The sequence below is a fragment of the Diaphorina citri genome, unplaced genomic scaffold, assembly GCF_000475195.1.
Source record: "Diaphorina citri unplaced genomic scaffold, Diaci psyllid genome assembly version 1.1 scaffold1468, whole genome shotgun sequence".
NCBI lineage: Eukaryota > Metazoa > Arthropoda > Insecta > Hemiptera > Psyllidae > Diaphorina > Diaphorina citri.
In genome coordinates, this window is record NW_007378894.1 from 1 (window position 1) to 22,955 (window position 22,955).

General features: G+C 38.1%; 1 protein-coding gene across 1 annotated transcript in view; it reads left to right on the top strand.

Moving 5' to 3' along the window:
- The first annotated feature begins 3,461 nt into the window (after positions 1–3,461).
- LOC103516034 overlaps positions 3,462–22,955 on the top strand; it is a 46,649-nt gene continuing 27,155 nt past the window's right edge. Inside the window, exons 1-6 of the mRNA XM_026828550.1 lie at positions 3,462–3,499; positions 17,166–17,650; positions 17,765–18,003; positions 18,715–18,967; positions 19,286–19,421; positions 19,576–19,692. Of these exons, the coding sequence (XP_026684351.1) occupies positions 3,462–3,499; positions 17,166–17,650; positions 17,765–18,003; positions 18,715–18,967; positions 19,286–19,421; positions 19,576–19,692 (1,268 nt within the window). The remainder of the gene's footprint in view (positions 3,500–17,165; positions 17,651–17,764; positions 18,004–18,714; positions 18,968–19,285; positions 19,422–19,575; positions 19,693–22,955) is intronic.

A 22,955-nucleotide genomic window follows, 5' to 3' on the forward strand; every position in this document is an offset into this window, starting at 1 on the left:
GATGACTAACTCACGGTGGTAGCTCTGTTGATAAATAGCTGATTCATTGCTGATTCTAATCGGTGAAAGATTAATCATTAGTGGAAATCACGGGTTGGCTTCGGATAACGTGTGATTGTTTGGTCTGGAATTTGTCGGATAACTTGGGATTATTATTTGGACTGTGGAATTGCTGGGCCTCTCTAATAAGGGCTGGTCAACTTGGTCTTGGCTTGAGGGCTGGCTTCCCTATTCTTATGAATGTAAGTGTGCGCCTCTTCTCCCCCTCCTCCTCCTTCTTCTTTTTTTTCTTCTTCTTCTTCTTATTCTCCTCCTCCTTCTTCTTCTTCTTCTCCTTCTTCTTTTCTTCCTCTTCTTCTTCTCCTCCTCCTTCTTCTTCTTCTTCCTCCTTCTTCTTCTCCTTCTTCTTTTCTTCCTCCTCCTTCTTCTTCTCCTTCTTTTCTTCCTCCTCCTCCTTCTTCTCCTTCTTCTTCTCCTTCTTCTTTTCTTCCTCCTCCTTCTTCTTCTCCTTCTTTTCTTCCTCCTCCTCCTTCTTCTCCTTCTTTTCTTCTTCCTCCTCCTCTTCTTCTTCTTCTCCTCCTCCTTCTTCTTCCTCCTCCTCTTCTTCTTCTTCTCCTCCTTCTTCTTCCTCCTCCTTCTTCTTCGTCTTCCTCCTCCTTCTTCTTTTTCCTCTTCAATAAAAATACAAACAAGTGTCTTATTCAATTTTAATGAACTTCAACACACTCTGGCGTTACTACTGCAGCTTCTGCTGTATCTATCTTTAACTGTCTTCAAGTTCAAAGAATGTTCTTATTACATCTTTATCAGAAACAATCAGACAGACCCAATACCAGAACTCTCACTGAAATTACAAGAGCAGCTCTGAACAAGTGCTCATGACAACACTTATCTCACACTTGAGATCGGTAGACACCAAATTAACACTGAGCTGGGGTCAGTTTTTTATTATTATTATTATTATTATTATTAAGATGGCTTGCCCGAAATTTGATGAAATTTTGACACTTCGGAAAGGAACGTAATAAATGAGGTCCGACAGACCTAGTCTCAAGTACACGTTTAGGTCTGAGACCGCGGTCTGTCAGACGATATCAGTGTGATTGGCCGCCATTGGAGTATAGTAAAAAGACGTGGTTATTGTAGCGGTGTAGCTGCACCGAGGGAGGTTGATGGTCTGTAGCCATGATTACTTAGCCCGTCCTGAACCGCAGTCAACCATCATGAGGACTGTACTTTTCCTTTGAAGCAAGATAAACCCTTTGTAACCTCCAGCTAGCAAGGCTGGTTAGAGTTTGGCTGCTCTGATCCCTATTTATAGTCCCACAGGCCCAAAAAGACGTAGTGTCGATTTTCCACTCACCTTCCAATATGGTAACCTCATGTTTGTTCTCGATGAGTTTAATCACGTCAATTTTTGCCCGTCGGTTGCCCGCGCTCGGTGACGACATGCTCAAGAGTTGATTTTTCTTTACAAAAACGCGAACTTTTCACCGGAATTAAAAGAAATCACTTGGATGGGTGACTTGTTTGGTCAAAGTCGGACTTGGGGTGTCGAAAATCTGGGGATGGAATTTCGTTGGTTGAATAAAAAAAAGTGTTTTGGCACTAAAATCTGACCATCGAAAATTTGACCCGATTAAATTAATTACTTTCCTTCCTATAGGATAAGGAAAGTAAAAAGTCAAATGATGAATATTGCCCATTTTGCGTTTGATATTGCACCTTTTGCGAAGTGGGAAATGCAAAGTGCTTGTTTTTTTTTTTTTTTTTTTTTTTTTTTTTTTTAACCGGGGAAAAGTGTTTTTTTTTTTTTTTTTTTTTTTTTTTTATTTTATTTTTTTTTTGCGGGCCAGCACTCACAATCAGGTAGACTTGATAGGTACGGCTGAAAAGGTCCGCCTGTCAGGTCTTCCTGATACCCAATGAGCACACACACTATCAGGTATCAGCTATCACGTGTACCTTTCAGGTCTACCCGATAGTTATTGGCTGGCCTAAGCAAAGTGTTGTATTTTTGTTTTTGTTTTGTTTGTTTTTTTGAGGGGGAGGGACACTCACCTGAGACTTCGTCAATGTTGGGGTGGTACACCTTGTTCATGAACCCGATGAGGGGGATTTGAACGGATAGTGTTCGGGTAGGTGCACCCTCACCCTTGTAGCGCTAGGCCGCGGGTTCCATTCCCGCCTGTGGCGGATTTTATTCTGAACGGATAATTTTAGTTCTCGGAACGGCTGCCTTTCTCCTATTCTGTTTTCCTTCTCTCTTCGTTTTGGGAATGGTACGACCTCAGCTGTTACAGTTGTTCCCTCTATGAAACCTCTTTGCAAAAAATCTGTATCTTTGTCATAGGTTAGTGTTGGCCATCGCGCAATCTAATTATAAATCAAATTGCCGGCAAGTAAATCTAATCAGATTACAGTTGTTCCCTCTATGAAACCTCTTTGGAAAAAATCTGTATCTTTGTCATAGGTTAGTGTTGGCCATCGCGCAATCTAATTATAAATCAAATTGCCGGCAAGTAAATCTAATCAGACAGTTACAGTTGTTCCCTCTATGAAACCTCTTTGAAAAAAATCTGTATCTCTGTCATAGGTTAGTGTTGGCCATCGCGCAATCTAATTATAAATCAAATTGCCGGCAAGTAAATCTAATCAGAGCGCCAGGTAATAATCTTAATCAATCTCATCTGGATTGATTATCCACGATCAAACCTGATTAGGCTGGAATGCTGACTCGTAAAATGAAGATTAGAAAAAACTGCACAGGCACACTGATAAAATGATAATCCACGATCAAACCTGATTAGGCTGGAATGCTGGCTCGTAAAATGAAGATTAGAAAAAACTGCACAGGCACACTGATAAAATGATAAAATCTGTAATCTTTGACACAAATGCAAGAAAAGTAGTTACCTAATTGAATTCTTTACATAGGGCATCAAAGAGGCTACTGGAGAAAAGTATGAAACTGAAATCCAATTTGTACCCCACATCATTGGCTTATTGAATTCTTTACATAGGGCATCAAAGAGGCTACTGGAGAAAAGTATGAAACTGAAATCCAATTTGTACCCCACATCATTGGCTTTCACATTTTCCATATATAGGCAAAACAGATATGTATACCTAGGCTTGCCAAATATCCAAAATGTCGATTCGGGACGCGAATCCGCGAACATAATTGCAAAATCCGCGAACAAAATCGCCAAATCCGCGACCATAATCGCCAAATCCGCGAACAAAATCGCCAAATCCGCGAACATAATCGCGAAATCCGCGAACATAACCGCGAAATCCGCGAACATAATCGCGAAATCCCCGAACAAAATCGCGAAATCCGCGAACATAATCGCCAAATCCGCGAACAAAATCGCGAAATCCGCGAACATAATCGCGAAATCCGCGAACGTCTGGGGATTGGTGACGATTTGCGATCCGGGAATCGGCGAGTAATCGGTATGTCGGATCAAGTAATTGGAGATCGGGTTATTGGAGGGTAACTCTATTGCCTTTTCTTCAAGATAATTTGGGTTTTCTTTGAGAAAGTTGCCTCGAAAGGTTTCTCTCGTAATATTTGCTATTGTCGAAGACGATCGGATTCCTACAACAGTGGAAAGAATTATGGTCGTGTTTTAAAAATGTATAAAACTGTATTCGAACAATATTGAACGAGTCTTGAGAAAGTTGCCTCGAAAGGTTTCTCTCGTGAACTTTGCTATTGTCGATATTTTCGAAGAATTGTGTCAAGGATCGGATTCCTACAACAGTGGAAAGAATTACGGTCGTGTTTTAAAAATGTATAAAACTGTATTCGAACAATATTGAACGAGTCTTGGCTGAAATTGAGCGAAAGGAGACTGTGAAAGTTCTCTTCTTCCATTTCCTTTTTAATTTCTAAATAATAAAGTCATTGAGGATGTAGTTGGTTGGGTGACAATTTCATTATTGTCATTTGGATTCTTAACAGGTTTGATGTTATCATGGAGGTTGTGTATGGTTATTGCTTTGGATTCTTAACAGGTTTGATGTTATCATGGAGGTTGTGTATGGTTATTGGGTTTAGGTTACGTATGGTAGTGCTGTGCTTTTTTATTAGTTTCACATGGGTTATGTTAAGCTCTGAAATGTCTCTGAGTACGCTTGTAGTCTGGTCGCTGGTCCTAAACTTGTCTTGTTCTTTCAAGTTCGATAGATATCGGGTTACCAGTTACCGTGTCAATTAGGTTTTTACTTTTTTTTTTATTTATTTATTAGTTTCACATGGGTTATGTTAAGCTCTGGAATGTCTCTGAGTACGCTTGTAGTCTGGTCCTAAACTTGTCTTGTTCTTTCAAGTTCGATAGATATCGGGTTACCAGTTACCGTGTCAATTAGGTTTTTACTTTTTTTTTTACGATCAACATTTTCTTCAGTATTATTTTGTTGTTTTTCTTCTTTATCTTCCTCTTCTTTCTTCTTCTGCTTCTTCTGCCATATCCAAAAGTATGTGTTGTAGCATGCCGATACCGTAGTATGTCTCATCAGATGGGCGAGAAGAGACACAATACTATAACCTCCTTCGCACACAAAAAGGCCACTTTGAGGCTCAAAACAATTTTTTTTTCTTTTTATCACCTTGAAAAAAAATCACAAGTCACTCAAAACAAAACAATAGATTTATAATATCTTTTTTCCTTCTCCAACCTACATACACTTATGGCATCTAGAATTCGATAGGTAAGTACATAGATAGGTAGGTACCTACTACTTATTTACTAAGAATAGTGCGTACAATGTACGCAGCCTACATACCTACATAGGTACATACTTTTTTGCTGGGAAAAGTGGGAGATCTTTTGTGCTATGACCATAAAAGGAATATTCCTACCAAATTTCAGCTTTCTAGGTGTTGTGGTTCTAGAGATAGAGCGATCAGTGTTGGGAGATCTTTTGTGCTATACGATATCTTTTGTATTGTTAAATGTTCATTATGTTTGTACAATGTAATATCTTATTATAATACCTAGTGTTACGGTGTTAGGTAGGATATTTTTTTTAGAACAATAGAGGTTAGAGAAAGGTATGTTATATTTTGTAAGTACATATTATGTAGAGTATTGTAGAATATGCAGAGGTTTCTATATTGTCCATTGACATTATTTTCAGTAGGTGATTTCAGTAAGTCAGTAAAGCACTTGTTCTTTCCTTTCAATTTCCCTCATATCAACACTCCTTTGTCCCCCAACAACAGCAATAAATGGGTGGAATCTTTTCAGCTTTAGTTGCCTACTTAGTTTTCCATTTAGTTTTATGATCCTTTTCGTTAACTCTTTTGTTAACAACATTATCTTCCTCCTCCTTCTCCGCCATTTCTTCCTTTTCTTCTTCTTCCTCATCCTCTTCCTGCAGCTTGTTCTCCACTCTTCATCCCCTTTGATTCCTCCTCCCTTTCCTTCTCCTTCTGTTTCTTCTTCTTCTCCTCCTCTTCCTCCTTCTCCTTTTTCTTCTCATCTTTCTTTTTCTTCTCCTTTCCTTCCTTCTTCTCTTCTTTCTCCTAATTCTTCTTCCTCTGTCTTCTTCTCCACTCCTTCCTCTTCATCAACTTTGAATCCTCCTTCATCCTCCTCCTGTTTTTTCTTCTTCTTCTCCTTTTCTCCCTTCTCGACTTTCTTCTCCTCCTCTTCTTCCTCCTCTTCTTCTCCACTCCTTCTTCCTAATCCATCTCGTTTCCCTCTTTATATTCCTCTTCTTCATGGACCTCTCCTCCTCCTCTTACAAATCCTCTTTCTTGGCTTTTCAATTTATTTCCCAATCCGTTTTGATTTTTTCTTCTTAGTCTTTTTACCTCGTTTGTCCGCACAGTTAGAGAAAGGTATGTTATATTTTGTAAGTACATATTATGTAGAGTATTGTAGAATATGCAGAGGTTTCTATACAGATTGTACCTAATATGTTCTTTTACGTAGCTAGTAGGTACATAAAGTGAATGCAAAGTGTCCTCTGCCCTCTTGCCTTTTCTTCATTTCTAAGAGGAAGAGATCGGAAGAGCGGTTCAGCTTACATAAAGTGTCCTCTACCCTCTTGCCTTTTCTTCATTTCTAAGAGGAGGAGGAGGAGGAGGAGGAGGAGGAGGAGGAGAAGAAGGAGAAGAAGGAGAAGGAGGAGGAAGAAAGAGGAGTAAGAAGAAAGAGAGAGGGGATGTGTGGGATGAATGGGGAAAAATACTTCCTAAAAGTGTCTATTCTTCCTTCACACCGAGTCCATTGTTGGTTACATAGTGGAGGAGGAGGAAGAGGAAGGAGAAGAGGAAGAAGAAGAAAAGGAGGCTCCCATCCCTCTTGAAAGTGGGGGGGGGGAAAAATTCCTCCTATTCTTCCTCCCTTCACACTTGTTCACTTCCTTCCCTCTTTTGTCCCTTAATGTTGGTCACAATAAGGGGGGAGCCAGAGGAGAGGTACAAAAAAGGAGGGAGGAGGAAGAGGGAGGGAGTATGAAAGGAGCTAGGCCTATTCAGAGGTTAAACGTATTATAACAATATGAAGTATCGCATTTCAGCATTTCACGATAATTACGTATAAATGTTTCTGGAAAAGATAACATTTGCCTGCAAATATTGACTCTTTGCTTTAATTTTACACCTTATTGGCAGTAATCCATCACGATAATGTGATACCTAAAAACCTAAATAATTATGGGTTATATTTTCAGGACAGGAAAAAGGCAGCCATTCCATGAAAGAACTTTATGTGTTCAGCATAAAATCCGCCCCAGGTGGGAATTGAACCCGCGACCAACCGATTATCCTCCAGACTAACTAGGCTGGCAATGAGATTTTTATAATTTTTTGAAATCTCGACGCAATGTTAGTGAAAACTCAGGATCATGGGCGTCAGGCTCTATTGTTTTTCAAGCGCTGATATTACTTGAGTCAGGAAACAGTTCAGCGATTCATTCAGCATATACTGCCTATCTATCGTAGAGGAAGATTTGTTCTCTGCAGTCAGTCAGCAATCTTAATATCTTAATCTTTACTGATTCCAATTAGTCTCGCTGCTGACTATGATTTAATTGTTCACTGACTCCAGACTCATCTTTCTGTGAAGTGACATGATTGTTCCATTAGATTTTTTTTAGACATTTATTTAATACAATTGAAGGAGTTTTAACAGTAAAGTCCTACCTCGGATTTTTTTTAGTTCCATTTCTGATATTGATGGGTACAATGTACGTGTAACTTTATTCAGTTTAGGTTAGGGCCTATAGACCTTGGTTAGACTGCGGGGGTAAAGGGACTTTTCAGTCCTACCCCAGCAGGATAAACAAGGTATATTCTAGTCTACTACTATTTTTGTGGTCAAATTCTCAAATTATATTGAGGATAAATTTTTCATACCTCGGCTGGGATTGAACCATCGCCCTCCTGTTTACCAGACGAGCGTCTTGGCTACTACACCAAAGCAGTTTATCGTCCTTAAATCCTGCCTTTCTTTGTCCTCCACTTTCACTGAAATCTCTATCTCTTCTTCCATTTCCTTTTTAATTTCTAAATAATAAAGTCATTGAAGATGTAGTTGGTTGGGTGACAATTTCATTATTGTCCTTTGGATTCTTAACAGGTTTGATGTTATCATGGAGGTTGTGTATGGTTATTGGGTTTAGGTTACGTATGGTAGTGTGCTTATTTATTAGTTTCACATGGGTTATGTTAAGCTCTGAAATGTCTCTGAGTACGCTTGTAGTCTGGTCCTAAACTTGTCTTGTTCTTTCAAGTTCGATAGATATCGGGTTACCAGTAACCGTGTCGATTAGGTTTTTACTTTTTTTTACGATCAACATTTTCTTCAGTATTATTTTGTTGTTTTTCTTCTTTATCTTCCTCTTCTTTCTTCTTCTGCCTTGTAGCGCCCCGTTTATCTCTTCTTCTTTTTTTTTTCGAGGTTTTTCTCAGCATTTTTTTACCTACTTCTTTATTCTCACTTAATCCTCATCTTATCCCCACTTTTGTTCCTTTTCTTCTCGTTTAATTTGTACTCCTGTTTTTTTTTTTTGAACAACAATTACCTATATTTGTATTAATCTATGTACCTACTTGTTTGTATATTTATTGTTCAAGATCTTTTCTTGGATTCTTCGTGTCTCAATGTCTCATATATGGCTATTTTTTCAACTCGTACAACAAATACCATAGCTTTCAAATGATTGTGCTTTAAATAAACTTATTAAATAATTAACTTTTACATTTTCTTCTTTCTTTTATTAATCAATTAAGGTTTACATTTTCTATCAGGGGTAGACAACACAGAGGTATGTATGTTAGACCAGTGCAAAATCAGCTTCTTAAGTGGAGATACTTCTGGCTCCACAAAACCTGTTCCTTGGAGCTGGCTAGATCCAATTAAAATCCTCTGCATTGAATGAACCAGATTTATTTCATAATAAATAATTTAGCTGATTTAAAAAAAAAAAAAAAGCTGCTAAAATGCGCAGAAACGCTTGCGCACAAAACAAACGAAGCGGGAGTCATGAAATATGACGTCATCGCCTACGGGAGCGTATGCCGTGACGTCAAAGTTTACGATTAGTTACATTTGTAGTTTTGTAGTATAAAAGCACCTTATGATCTATGATGCCCACACAACAATACGCCAAAACCTTGTCTACCAGATTGGTTAATCCATTTATCACACCTGCTATAATCATCTAAATAAGCTTTGTAGTTAAAACACAGCCACAAAGACTATTACCTTTACAGACAGAACTTGTAACTTAGGAGTTACATTAATTTGTAGTTTGGTAGTATAAAATCACCTTATATTAAACTTGATATACCTGGTGCGTTCCCTTAAGTTGAGGATCGTGAGCGAAATCATTCTAAAAAGTTCTTTCTTTTCTTGGGAATTTCACATTTCAGCATTTCACGATAATTACGTATAAATGTTTCTGGAAAAGATAACATTTGCCTGCAAATATTGGCTCTTTGCTTTAATTTTACACCTTATTGGCAGTAATCCATCACGATAATGTGATACCTAAAAACCTAAATAATTATGGGTTATATTTTACTTATACCTTGACCATGTAGGTACCTACGCCCCGAAATCAAACCCCAAAATCGAAGCATAGAGTCAAAAATCTTCAACCCCACCAGACATTGAACACAAAACCTCCTGCGCGATGAAAGAAAGGGTATATATTTATTTCTTGTCCATTGACATTATTTTCAGTAGGTGATTTCAGTAAGTCAGTAAAAGCACTTGTTCTTTCCTTTCAATTTCCCTCATATCAACACTCCTTTGTCCCCCAACAACAGCAATAAATGGGTGGAATCTTTTCAGCTTTAGTTGCCTACTTAGTTTTCCATTTAGTTTTATGATCCTTTTCGTTAACTCTTTTGTTAACAACATTATCTTCCTCCTCCTTCTCCGCCACTTCTTCTTTTTCTTCTTCTTCTTCTTCTTCTTCTTCTTCTTCTTCTTCTTCTTCTTCTTCTTCTTCTTCTTCCTCTTCTTCTTCTAGAAAGCCAGGCTTTCCGAAAACCTTATCTGTTTAGGTTAAAATTTGTCCCGGGCGGGACCTAGGCAAAACTCTTCCTTTCTTGAGGGGGAAGCACCACTACAGGCCATCAGGTTCTGAAGGAGCCCTACCTTAGACCCTACGTCATAAAAAATCAGGACAACTTTACAGACAACTTTCTGGGACTATAAAACTGATGTATAACAATTCTCTCTCTCTCTCTCCCTTTCTCTCCCTCTCCATCTCTTCTTTCTCTCTCTCTCACACATACACTACTTACAAACATATTACTTATTATTATTTCTGCAGTGAGCCCAATTTGCATTCAGAGAGAACTAACTGGTGAGAAAGAGAAAGGAACTTCTAAAACCTAATCTTTGTAGGTACAATAAAGCTACAAAGACTATACCTATTACCTTTACAGACTGAACTTGTAACATAAGACTTACATTTTTGTAGTTTTGTAGTATAAAAGCACCTTATGATCTGTGATGCCCACACAACAATACGCCAAAACCTTGTCTACCAGATTAGTTAATCCATTTATCACACCTGCTATGATCATCTAAATAAGCTTTGTAGTTAAAACACAGCCACAAAGACTATTACCTTTACAGACAGAACTTGTAACTTGAGAGTTACATTAATTTGTAGTTTGGTAGTATAAAATCACCTTATATTAAACTTGATATACCTGGTGCGTTCCCTTAAGTTGAGGATCGTGAGCGAAATCATTCTAAAAAGTTCTTTCTTTTCTTGGGAATTTCACATTTCAGCAAACTTCTAAAACCTAATCTTTGTAGGTACAATAAAGCTACAAAGACTACCTATTACCTTTACAGACTGAACTTGTAACATAAGAGTTACATTTTTGTAGTTTTGTAGTATAAAAGCGCCTTATGATCTATGATGCTCACACAACAATACGCCAGAGCCTTGTCTACCAGATTAATCAATCGATTTATCATACCTGCTATAAACTTCTCTTAATTTTTGTAGATACGATACAGCCACAAAGACTATTACCTTTACAGACTGAACTTGTAACATAAGACTTACATTTTTGTAGTTTTGTAGTATAAAAGCACCTTATGATCTGTGATGCCCGCACAACAATACGCCAGAACCTTGTCTACCAGATTAATCAATCCATTTATCATCCCTGCTGTAAACTTCTAAAACCTAATCTTTGTAGGTACAATAAAGCTACAAAGACTACCTATTACCTTTACAGACTGACCTTGTAACATAAGACTTACATTTTTGTAGTTTTGTAGTATAAAAGCGCCTTATGATCTGTGATGCCCACACAACAATACGCCAGAACCTTGTCTACCAGAATGTTAATCCATTTATCACACCTGTTATAATCATCTAAATAAGCTTTGTAGTTACAATACAGCCACAAAGACTATTACCTTTACAGACAGAACTTGTAACTTAAGAGTTACATTAATTTGTAGTTAGGTAGTATAAAATCACCTTATATTAAACTTGATATACCTGGTGTGTTCCCTTAAGTTGAGGATCGTGAGCGAAATCATCCTAAAAAGTTCTTTCTTTTCTTGGGAATTTCACATTTCAGCATTTCACGATAATCTTATATTATAAGAACGAGATCCATTCACATTTCACAGTTCACATTTCATAGTTCACACACTGATCGCTCTATCTCTAGAACCACTCCTTTGTCCCCCAACAACAGCAATAAATGGGTGGAATCTTTTCAGCTTTAGTTGCCTACTTAGTTTTCCATTTAGTTTTATGATCCGTTCACATTTCATAGTTCACACACTGATCGCTCTATCTCTAGAACCACAACACCTAGAAAGCTAAAATTTGGTTAGAAGAAGAAGAAGAAGAAGAAGAAGAAGAAGAGGACGAGGAGAAGAGGAAGAGGAAGAGGAAGAAGAAGAAGAAGAAGAAGAAGAAGAAGAAGAAGAAGAAGAAGAAGAAGAGGAAAAAAAGAAAAAGACAAATGGAAAAAATGGACGAAAAATTGCACAAGATCTAAAACTTGTTTAAAAGAAGAAGAAGAAGAAGAAGAAGAAGAAGAAGAAGAGGACGAGGAGAAGAGGAAGAAGAAGAAGAAGAGGAGGAAAGAAAGAAAAAGACAAATGGAAAAAATGGACGAAAAATTGCACAAGATCTAAAACTTGTTAAAAAAAAAAATAAAAAAAAATCCTACCCATAAAACTTATAAAATATTATGTACGTCTAATTAAAGTCCAATTTTTTATGCTAATTCAAAAGTGCCGTGGGGCGCACTGGAAGTACTGCACATTGCATGATAGAGTTCTCTAAATAAAATCCTACCCATAAAACTTATAAAATATTATGTACGTCTAATTAAAGTCCAATTTTTTTATGCTAATTCAAAAGTGCCGTGGGGCGCACTGGAAGTACTGCACATTGCATGATAGAGTTCTCTCCAGGCGTTTTTTAACAGTAACAGTGTTTAATTTTTTTAACAGTAACAGTGTTGCCTGATGGCAATATCCCAGATTGAGGGGAAAGGATCTTAATCCCAGGGCCACACTCAGATATTCAACTTTTCAGCAATGATTAACTTTTGATCTGGGCAAGAAATCTGATTGGTTGATTTCGAATTTTGTTCAGACTGCTTAATACAAGATTAAAAGACAAAGTGGGACGTCAAAATTAAATTTCAACGAACACACCAAACTTCGCCAAATTCAAGAGAGACCCTCGACCCACCTGCGGGTGCGGTGATACCCTAACCGTGGACCATATTTTCAATTGCCCCACTCATCTCCAATGGAACACACCAAACTTCGCCAAAGCGACAGAACTACTGCAGCAGCGTGTAGATGTGTGCGCAACTTTAGGATGGAAATGGAATATCAGACCTCCTGAAGGCATTAAAGTAGTCAGTACCTAATTGAGACAAACAACTATTATCGGTAATGTATTAGATATTGTAAATAGATATAACCTATCTACTCATGAAAAGAACACGGAACACATCAGAATTGTTTAAAATGGAATAATAATGATAAGCAACATGGTAATTAGGAACATATTTTAAATGAAATTTAATTAAATTATAGTCACAGAAAGTAAAAATGAGACATGTTTTACCTTAATGAACAGGCTTGAATCCTACAACCTAATCCAGCCCCTATCGATCTCTATTAGAAATCATCGGATGATCAAACAAGCTATATTAGGTCACAGATAATGATAAGTTGATAAGCAACATGGTAATTAGGAACATATTTTAAATGAAATTTAATTAAATTATAGTCGTAGAAAGTAAAAAATGAGACATGTTTTACCTAAATAAACAGGCTTGAATCCTACAACCTAATCCAGCCCCTATCGATCTCTATTAGAAATCATCGGATGATCAAACAAGCTATATTAGGTCACACCAGAAAGTAAAAATGAGACATGTTTTACCTAAATAAACAGGCTTGAATCCTACAACCTAATCCAGCCACTATCGATCTCTATTAGAAATCATCGGATGATCAAACAAGCTATATTAGGTCACACGTAATTGTCAGCTAACAACATAATCAAAACAAAATAAACAGGCATGAATCCTACAACCTAATCCAGCGACTATCGATCTCTATTAGAAATCATCGGATGATCAAACAAGCTATATTAGGTCACACGTAATTGTCAGCTAACAACATAATCAAAACAATCCCACGAGAAGATGATATTGATGAAGACTCGTTTGAAAACGATATCGTTGAAAACTTATTAGAAAATGATATAGTTAAGGCTTTAAGAATTATGCCTATCCTTATACCTATATTAAAGAGTACCTATGTCATTGAGAATTTATTAGAAAATGATATACTTAAGGATTCAGGAAGGATACCTAGACCTATTAGACAACCCAAAAAATATGCCCAATAAAAGTCCCATCACGTTGCTTAACAATCATGATAATTATAACTAGAGCTAACAATCTAGTATGCCCTATCCTTATACCTATACCTACATTAAAGAGTACCTATGTCATTGAGGATTTATTAGAAAATGATATACTTAAGGATTCAGGAAGGATACCTAGAGCTATTAGACAACCCAAAAAATATGCCCAATAAAAGTCCCATCACGTTGCTTAACAATCATGATAATTATAACTAGAGCTAACAATCTAACAAGAGCAAACACAGAACTGAATGATAGGCATTCCAAAACTGAACACTAAGTATGAAGACGAAAAGACGAACAAAATATTTTAATTGTGGGGTACACGTCAAGCCTGAGAAACCAATACCCGAAGATTCTTCACGGAAGGTTTACTAGAAGTGGATGTAAATAGGTAAAGAGACTTTTCAGTCCTATCCGAGTACCTATACGAGTACAAATAAGGTATTGTGTAAGTAATCCTTGGACAGGACTGTAGGTATTTTAATCTATCTAGCATTTGACAATCGGAATTGCACCTATAACCCAAGAGCATGTCATGGTAGGGTTGGGACATCGACATCGATGTTTTGAAAACATCGATACATCGGAACAAAAACATCGATGTCAACATCGATGTTTTTGATCGGTCGAAAAGTGCCAAAATTCAGTCGTTAACCGTTTAACCAATACTTTGGCAACCGCTCAGACCCAGTCCAATAACATGTTCATCTCATTTGTCATTCCCAATGTAATGCCCACACAACAATACGCCAGAACCTTGTCTACCAGATTAATCAATCCATTTATCATCCCTGCTATAAACTTCTAACCTTATCCTATTAAATTATGTACCTATGCTTAGCTGGGTTTCGTAGGTATGATTTTGGGGGTCTCCTCTCATAACTTTTTTGATATATCTAACCATTTAGTCAGTAGACCTGAAAACCACCAAAAAGCGGTCGAAAAGTGCCAAAATTCAGTCGTTAACCATTTAACCAATACTTTGGCAACCGCTCAGACCCAGTCCAATAACATGTTCATCTCATTTGTCATTCCCAATGTAATGCCCACACAACAAATTTGATGTTTTACGAGTTACATTATTCCGTAAGTAATTTGGATGATGTACATTATACATTATTCCGCAAGTAATCTGGATGAGTATAACCCAAGAGCATGTCATGGTCTGCATGGAAGAGCTAAAATCATATGATTCAACAATGGACGAATATGAAGTAGGTAATTTTGTTCTGTGATCCACAAAAAAAAAACAAGTTTAAAGATTTATCCAAAAATTTCCAAAAGCCAAAAATTTCAATAAGATTTATTTTATCCAAAATTACTCAATAACCAAAATTCTGTACGCCCGATTTAAGTGACCTCCTTCACTCCTTCATCTTTGCCTCCTTCTGCAAAGTGCTGCCAAAGGTGATTAGGAAGGTCCTTTTCATCCTTCAAAGGCTCTTCAAAAAATATTAGAAGCATAATTTGGGCAGTAGGGAGGGGGTATTCTCTGACGGGGGAGAGAAAGACGGGGAGGGGGGTAATAAATTTTTGCACGGGTCATTTTTGACCCCAGGATGAAGTAAGGACGGTGGGCACTTGCACAGATGGCCTTTTCCTCCAACTGGATTATCTGGAGGCGCTGGAATTCATAGACGCGATTTTTCTCACTGTTTTTGGGTGCCTACAGTTTTCTACCCAAAGTTACGTTTCAATTGTTTATAAACGTATGATCTCCAGATTCTCCGGTCCATTAGGTATCTCCAAAATTTTCTGATTACCTACTCCTTAGGGTAATAAATTTTTGCACGGGTCATTTTTGACCCCAGGACGAAGTAAGGTGGGTACTTTCACAGATGGCCTTTTCCTCCAACTGGATTATCAGTCTCGTTCCAATGACTCTTTTAATTTCACAGATAAAACTAGAAAATATTGAAAAGACTTGACTCAAAGGCCCGAAAGGTCGTGTTGGAAACAGCTTTTCGACACTTCAAGTATCAATATACACGCCAAGTATTCCTGTCCTCCCCACATGTATCATATTTTCCGCACCACCCCCATCTTCCTCGTTCGCCGAACCACTCTTGTCATCCCCCATAATAAATTTTTGCACGGGTCATTTTTGACCCCAGGATGAAGTAAGGTGGGTACTTTCACAGATGGCCTTTTCCTCCAACTGGATTATCTGGAGGCGCTGTAATTCATAGACGCGATTTTTCTCACTGTTTTTGGGTGCCTACAGTTTTCTACCCAAAGTTACGTTTCAATTGTTTATAAACGTATGATCTCCAGATTCTCCGGTCCATTAGGTATCTCCAAAATTTTCTGATTACCTACTCCTTGTCTCAGCCTTTCAGTCTCGTTCTAATGACTCTTTTAATTTCACAGATAAAACTAGAAAATATTGAAAAGACTTGAGGTACCTACTCCTTGTCTCAGCCTTTCAGTCTCGTTCTAATGACTCTTTTAATTTCACAGATAAAACTAGAAAATATTGAAAAGACTTGACCCAAAGGCCCGAAAGGTCGTGTTGGAAACAGCTTTTCGACACTTCAAGTGTCAATATACACGCCAAGTATTCCTGTCCTCCCCACATGTATATATCATATTTTCCGCACCACCCCCATCTTCCTCGTTCGCCGAACCACTCTTGTCATCCCCCACCATCCAGCCTTCCCCGATCCATCCTTCTTGTCACCCCTACCATCCTCCTCAGTTTAATCTCTCTTGCCAAATCACATAAATCTCAAACCCCAGGAACAGAGGAGGGGCATTGTCTTTTCCAGATCATATTAGCAGCTTCGTCATCACCACCGATGATAATTCTGCTCCCCCCTTTTTTCGCTAACTTGGCTTTCCCCCTTTGCCACCACTACCAATGATACTGTTCCCCTTTTTCGTTATCTTGGCTCTCCCCCCATTTGATGTTTTACGAGTCACTTTATTCCGTAAGTAATTTGGATGATGTACATTATACATTATTCCGCAAGTAATCTGGATGATGTAGAAATAATATGATGAAGAGATCCCAACCTTTACACCTTGTTGGAAGCTGTTGAAGACGTCAGAGCTCGAAACGTGAATAAAAAGTTCAATGCTGACTCTGTCCTTGAGGGAAAACTCTTCAGAGAATTACAGAAACGTCCGTAAAGATGAAAGAATCTAAATCGGATTTGATAAACATTTGATGTTTTACGAGTTACATTATTCCGTAAGTAATTTGGATGATGTACATTATACATTATTCCGCAAGTAATCTGGATGATGTAGAAATAATATGATGAAGAGATCCCAACCTTTACACCTTGTTGGAAGCTGTTGAAGACGTCAGACCTCGAAACGTGAATAAAAAAGTTCTGATGCTGACTCTGTCCTTGAGGGAAAACTCTTCAGAGAATTACAGAAACATCCGTAAAGATGAAAGAATCCCTAGAAAATTTGATAAATATTATATTATGTAGAATGAGGGGAGCTATAAATTTTCCTTTTCGGGTCCTTATACCATATCCCTTTATATTTATACCTTATAGCTTATACCAATAGCACATTCTACCAGTTGGCATGTGCTATTGTATACTAACGTTCCATTCCTCCTCTTTTGTTCGCAGGGAGCCGCTTCTGCTTCGCCAAAAGCTATAAATTTTCCTTTTCGGGTCCTTATACCATATCCCTTTATATTTATTTATACCTTATAGCTTATACCAATAACACATTCTACCAGTTGGCATGTGCTATTGTATACTAACGTTCCATTCCTCCTCTTTTGTTCGCAGGGAGCCGCTTCTGCTTCGCCAAATGACGGACGGGAACCGGCTCGTTCAACTCGTCTACGCCGCCAACAACACGATCCGCGACTGCGAACACTTCAAGTCCAAGAAACTCATCCGTCAATTCCTCCACTCGTTCCGCAACTCGATCCATTCGCGGCGAAAGACCAACCCCGTCCAGAATTTGGACGGACAACCCTTGCCGCCCTACTATGAGAAATGGTTCAGCATGCACAAGCTCAAACACCGCTGCAACAAGCTGCACAAAACTGTGAAGAAAATGACCAAGCGAGTTCCAAATATTCATGACAATCTCATCGATATCCCGAACAGACCGACTGAAACGCATTATGACTGGAAATTCATCAACAGCAAACACAAACATGCTCACAAGTACATGCGAGAAAACACGACTGTTCCTAAGTATCTCATAGAATCACCAAGTGCAACAAGTGAAGGGGGTGTAACCTTTGAAATTCCTAAATCACCAGGTAGAAATGTCAACAAAACTGAAATGGTTACTAAAAAAACAATGAATTCCTTCCATAATAAAAGCAGTGCAACAAGTGAAGGGGGAGTATCCTTTGAAATTCCTAAATCACCAGGTAGAAATGTCAACAAAACTGAAATGGTTACTAAAAAAACAATGAATTCCTTCCATAATAAAAGCACATCATCGCCAAAAGGAATAGTGACAGTCACAAGGAAACCGGTAGTGAACACAACATCAAACTATAACACATCTCATAGACCGACAATTCACCTGTCTAATGTGAACTCAGGACATTCAAATCATCCTGGAAAATGTAGGCGAAGGAAAAACAAGTGTTCCAGAAAGCTGAATGCCAAAGACCACTAACACATCTCATAGACCGACAATTCACCTGTCCAATGTGAACTCAGGACATTCAAATCATCCTGGAAAATGTAGGCGAAGGAAAAACAAGTGTTCCAGAAAGCTGAATGCCAAAGACCACTTGACAATGAAAAACGGTTCCCACAAAAATGCCATGAAAGGTCATAAGAATGAATTGGTTTCAAATTCCAATGAAATTGATGACTACACTAAAATAAAAGTGCCATTGTTAAAGACTTCCTTGGGAGATTTCAGTACAAGGCAAAGTTATGATGTGATTTCCACAACACAAAAACCACTTGTGAAAAATGATACAGAAGTAAGCACAATCCACCAAAATCTATCCAACAAAAATTGCACGGTAAACTTTACGATAAAAACGAAGGGCAAGCATGTGTTTCTAAATATCAGTAAACCAAATCACCATACCAGAATATTTCCAGAACCTACTGACAGAAAAACAACACCAGCCACAACTGTAACGACAGCAAAAGTTAATAGTAGAGGAAATGAAACAATCGAGAACAATACAACTACCCCGATTGAAAATGTCAAGATCCGGCATCACCATAAACAAAATCGACATTTCAAGGGCAAGAAAAGAAAGAAAAATGGAAAAAAGAAATTCAACAATAAAACGAAAAACAATGTAATAAGTGATGTAAATAATGTAACTAGACCAAGTTCGAAACCAATTAGTGTAAATTCAAACATCACCATAAACAAAATCGACATTTCAAGGGCAAGAAAAGAAAGAAAAATGGAAAAAAATTCAACAATAAAACGAAAAACAATGTAACAAGTGATGTAAATAATGTAACTAGACCAAGTTCGAAACCAATTAGTGTAAATTCAATTAATTCAACAAGTTCACAAAATATATTCGAACATGTACATAGCGATAATAATAGTCATAGTCAATTAGATCTAACAACACCTGTAACGAATTCAAGTAAATTCAATTAATTCTACAAGTTCACAAAATATATTCGAACATGTACATAGCGATAATAATAGTCATAGTCAATTAGATCTAATAACAACACCTGTAACGAATTCAATTCAAAACAATCAAAGCGAAACTGTGACCTCTGAACAAAGTGTAGGAACGATTGATTCCAGCAATGGAATAATGAATGTAAATAAAAATCTAACCAAGACTGATGCAAATGCTTCCAATGATCTCACTGAGGAATCCTCACAACACAATGTGAATAGAATTAGTGCTGAATCAAACAGATCCAAAGTCAAGCAAGAGCCACGAATTCAATTCAAAACAATCAAAGCGAAACTGTGACCTCTGAACAAAGTGTAGGAACGATTGATTCAAGCAATGGAATAATGAATGTAAATAAAAATCTAACCAAGACTGATGCAAATTCTTCCAATGATCTCACTGAGGAATCCTCACAACACAATGTGAATAGAATTAGTGCTGAATCAAACAGATCCAAAGTCAAGCAAGAGCCAAACGATTGATTCAAGCAATGGAATAATGAATGTAAATAAAAATCTAACCAAGACTGATGCAAATTCTCCCAATGATCTCACAGAGGAATCCTCACAACACAATGTGAATAGAATTAGTGCTGAATCAAACAGATCCAAAGTCAAGCAAGAGCCAATGCATGTGTACAGAAATTTGACGGCTGAAAAATCCATGTCAACTTTGGATAGGTAAGTTTTTTTGTAAATCTCATTTGTGTCTGTAGGCCTAAATGTTTAGGTGTATTCCTTTAGCTTATACCTATTTCAAAAAATTCTAAAACCAGGCAGGTAAGTATTTTGTAAATCTCATTTGTGTCTGTAGGCCTAAATGTTTAGGTGTATTCCTTTAGCTTATACGCCTTATACCTATTTCAAAAAATTCTAAAACTAGGGACCACAAAAATGGATTTTTCAAAGAGTACAACCAAAATGGCAAATGACAAAAGGTAAAACTAGGGACCACAAAAATGGATTTTTCAAAGAGTACAACCAAAATGGCAAATGAAAAAAGGAATTTTAATTGTGTTGAGCATAAATGCTTGTCAAAAATGTTGTCCCCAGCTTAATGCCCTACGCTAAATTTTATGACTTGACTTGGACTCGAACCACCAACCTCCAGATCTGAAGTCCACCGCGCTAACCGCTACACCACTGAGGTTGGTGCCAAAATGGCAAATGATATTACTCGCAAATTCCTTGATTTACCTAAAGCGTCCCCAGCTTAATGCACTACGCTAAATTTTATGACTTGACTTGGACTCGTACCACCAACCTCCAGATCCGAAGTCCACCGCGCTAACCGCTACACCACTGAGGTTGGTGCCAAAATGGCAAATGATATTACTCGCAAATTCCTTGATTTACCTAAAGCAAAAGGAATTTTAATTGTGTTGAGCATAAATGCTTGTCAAAAATGTCGTCCCCAGTTTAATGCACTACGCTAAATTTTATGACTTGACTTGGACTCGTACCACCAACCTCCAGATCCGAAGTATACCGCGCTAACCGCTACACCACTGAGGTTGGTGCCAAAATGGCAAATGATATTACTCGCAAATTTCTTGATTTACCTAAGGAAATGTACACTTGGTGAGATAGTTCCTTTGTCGCTCTCTATCAGTTCTAAATGGTTCAAAAAGCTATGACCCACCAAATTTGTTTGAATCCTAAATAATCCTAATGACAAATTGACAAACATAATAGTCACCAATAGTGTGATAGGGTTTTACAGGTCAACTTTTATCAACTTAAACTCCATGATTTTCCAGGGAAATCTCCCTTGGTTGCGTAACTACCAATTAAGTAATTGACCTTTCACCCCGTCATCATTTGCCATCGTCGCTCACCATTATGGGATTTGTGGGACTATAATAACTTACGAGTAAGATACAGGGAAGTAGGGGTCATCATATTCGATCAACTAATTAGCTAAAACATTTCGAAGGTAATGAAAAAAGACCTACAAAGTTACCTACATCTCGAAACCCACCATTATGGGATTTGTGGGACTATAATAACTTACGAGTAAGATACAGGGAACTAGGGGTCATCATATTCGATCAACTAATTAGCTAAAACATTTCGAAGGTAATGAAAAAAGACCTACAAAGTTACCTACATCTCGAAACAACCTCTACAACTTTGGAATAATTATCGCATAGTTCTAGACCGATTTGAATCACCAAAAGCGATTTGTGAGTCTACTAACAACTTCGGAACGATTATGTATTTGGGTGGTCCTTAGTGTTGGGATAATTTGAGCATTCGGTTTTTGGTTGCTCGTTTGAGGTCTGTTATTTTAATATTAGGCAAGTTCAGCGAGGCAGTATAATTTTCACATTTCGCAGTATAATTATCTGAATTGAATCATTTCGAATAGGTACCTGAATTCACGATAATTACCAAATCGACGATAATTACCATAATCGCGAAAGTTTGTCACGGGGGCAATGCGCCGAGGGGCGTGGTGGCTCGAATTTTTGCAGTTCGTCATTAGAATCTGAATTGAATCATTTCGAATACCTAAATTCACGATAATTACCATAATCGCGAAAGTTTGTCACGGGGGCAATGCGCCGAGGGGCGTGGTGGCTCGAATTTTTGCAGTTCGTCATTAGACAATTTTATGTCCGTCTAATTTTTAGTCCGACAATTTTATGACGAAATTTGGGGAGTGTGAATTACCTACAGGCAGAAATGGACATTTTATTAATTAGAAGACGTCTTAGAACACAGGTTTCTACTTTAAAAGCATTAACTACTCGTAACTATGCACAGAGAGATCGCAGTATAATTATCTGAATTGAATCATTTCGAATACCTAAATTCATGATAATTACCATAATCGCGAAATTTTGTCACGGGGGCAATGCGCCGAGGGGCGTGGTGGCTCGAATTTTTGCAGTTCGTCATTAGACAATTTTATCTCCGTCTAATTTTTAGTCCGACAATTTTATGACGAAATTTGGGGAGTGTGAATTACCTAAAGGCAAAAATGGACATTTTATTAATTAGAAGACGTCTTAGAACACAGGTTTCTACTTTAAAAGCATTAACTACTCGTAACTATGCACAGAGAGACATACAAAAAAAGAATTGGTTACAGGTTCTAAAGCTGTGTCCACGCATAGTCAATCGGCCGTCGATTGACGTCGACTGAAACCGTACACTGCCTCGACAACATAGATTTAGCTCTTCATCTCGTCCATCGACGGCGTCGAGTATGTGTACAGGTTCTAAAGCTGTGTCCACGCATAGTCAATCGACCGTCGATTGACGTCGACTGAAACCGTACACTGCCTCGACAACATAGATTAGAATTGGTTACAGGTTCTAAAGCTGTGTCCACGCATAGTCAATCGACCGTCGATTGACGTCGACTGAAACCGTACACTGCCTCGACAACATAGATTCAGCTCTTAATCTCGTCCATCGACGGCGTCGAGTATGTTTGGACGCAGCTTTACTGTAGCGTCATTAAGCCAGCCACTCACTATCAGGTAAACCTGACAGGTACACCTAATCAGGTCCGCCTATCAGATCTACTTGGACGCAGCTTTACTGTAGCGTTATTAAGCCAGCCACTCACTATCAGGTAAACCTGACAGGTACACCTAATCAGGTCCGCCTATCAGATCTACCTGATAGTGTTTGTGCTCAGGCAGACCTGATCAGGTGTGCCTGTCAGGTCTATATGACAGTGTGTGCTCATCAGGTATCAGGTAGATCATGTCCACCTGTCAGGCAGACCTGACAGTGAGTGGCTGGTCTTAGTCTTACTAAAGACCAGAATTCTTCTGTAACATCTTCTTTTCGGGCATTAATCATTTTCTCGTTTCTACCCCTGATTACCAACTTCTTGTGGACGCAGCTTTACTGTAGCGTCATTAAGCCAGCCACTCACTATCAGGTAAACCTGACAGATACACTTGATCAGGTCCGCCTATCAGATC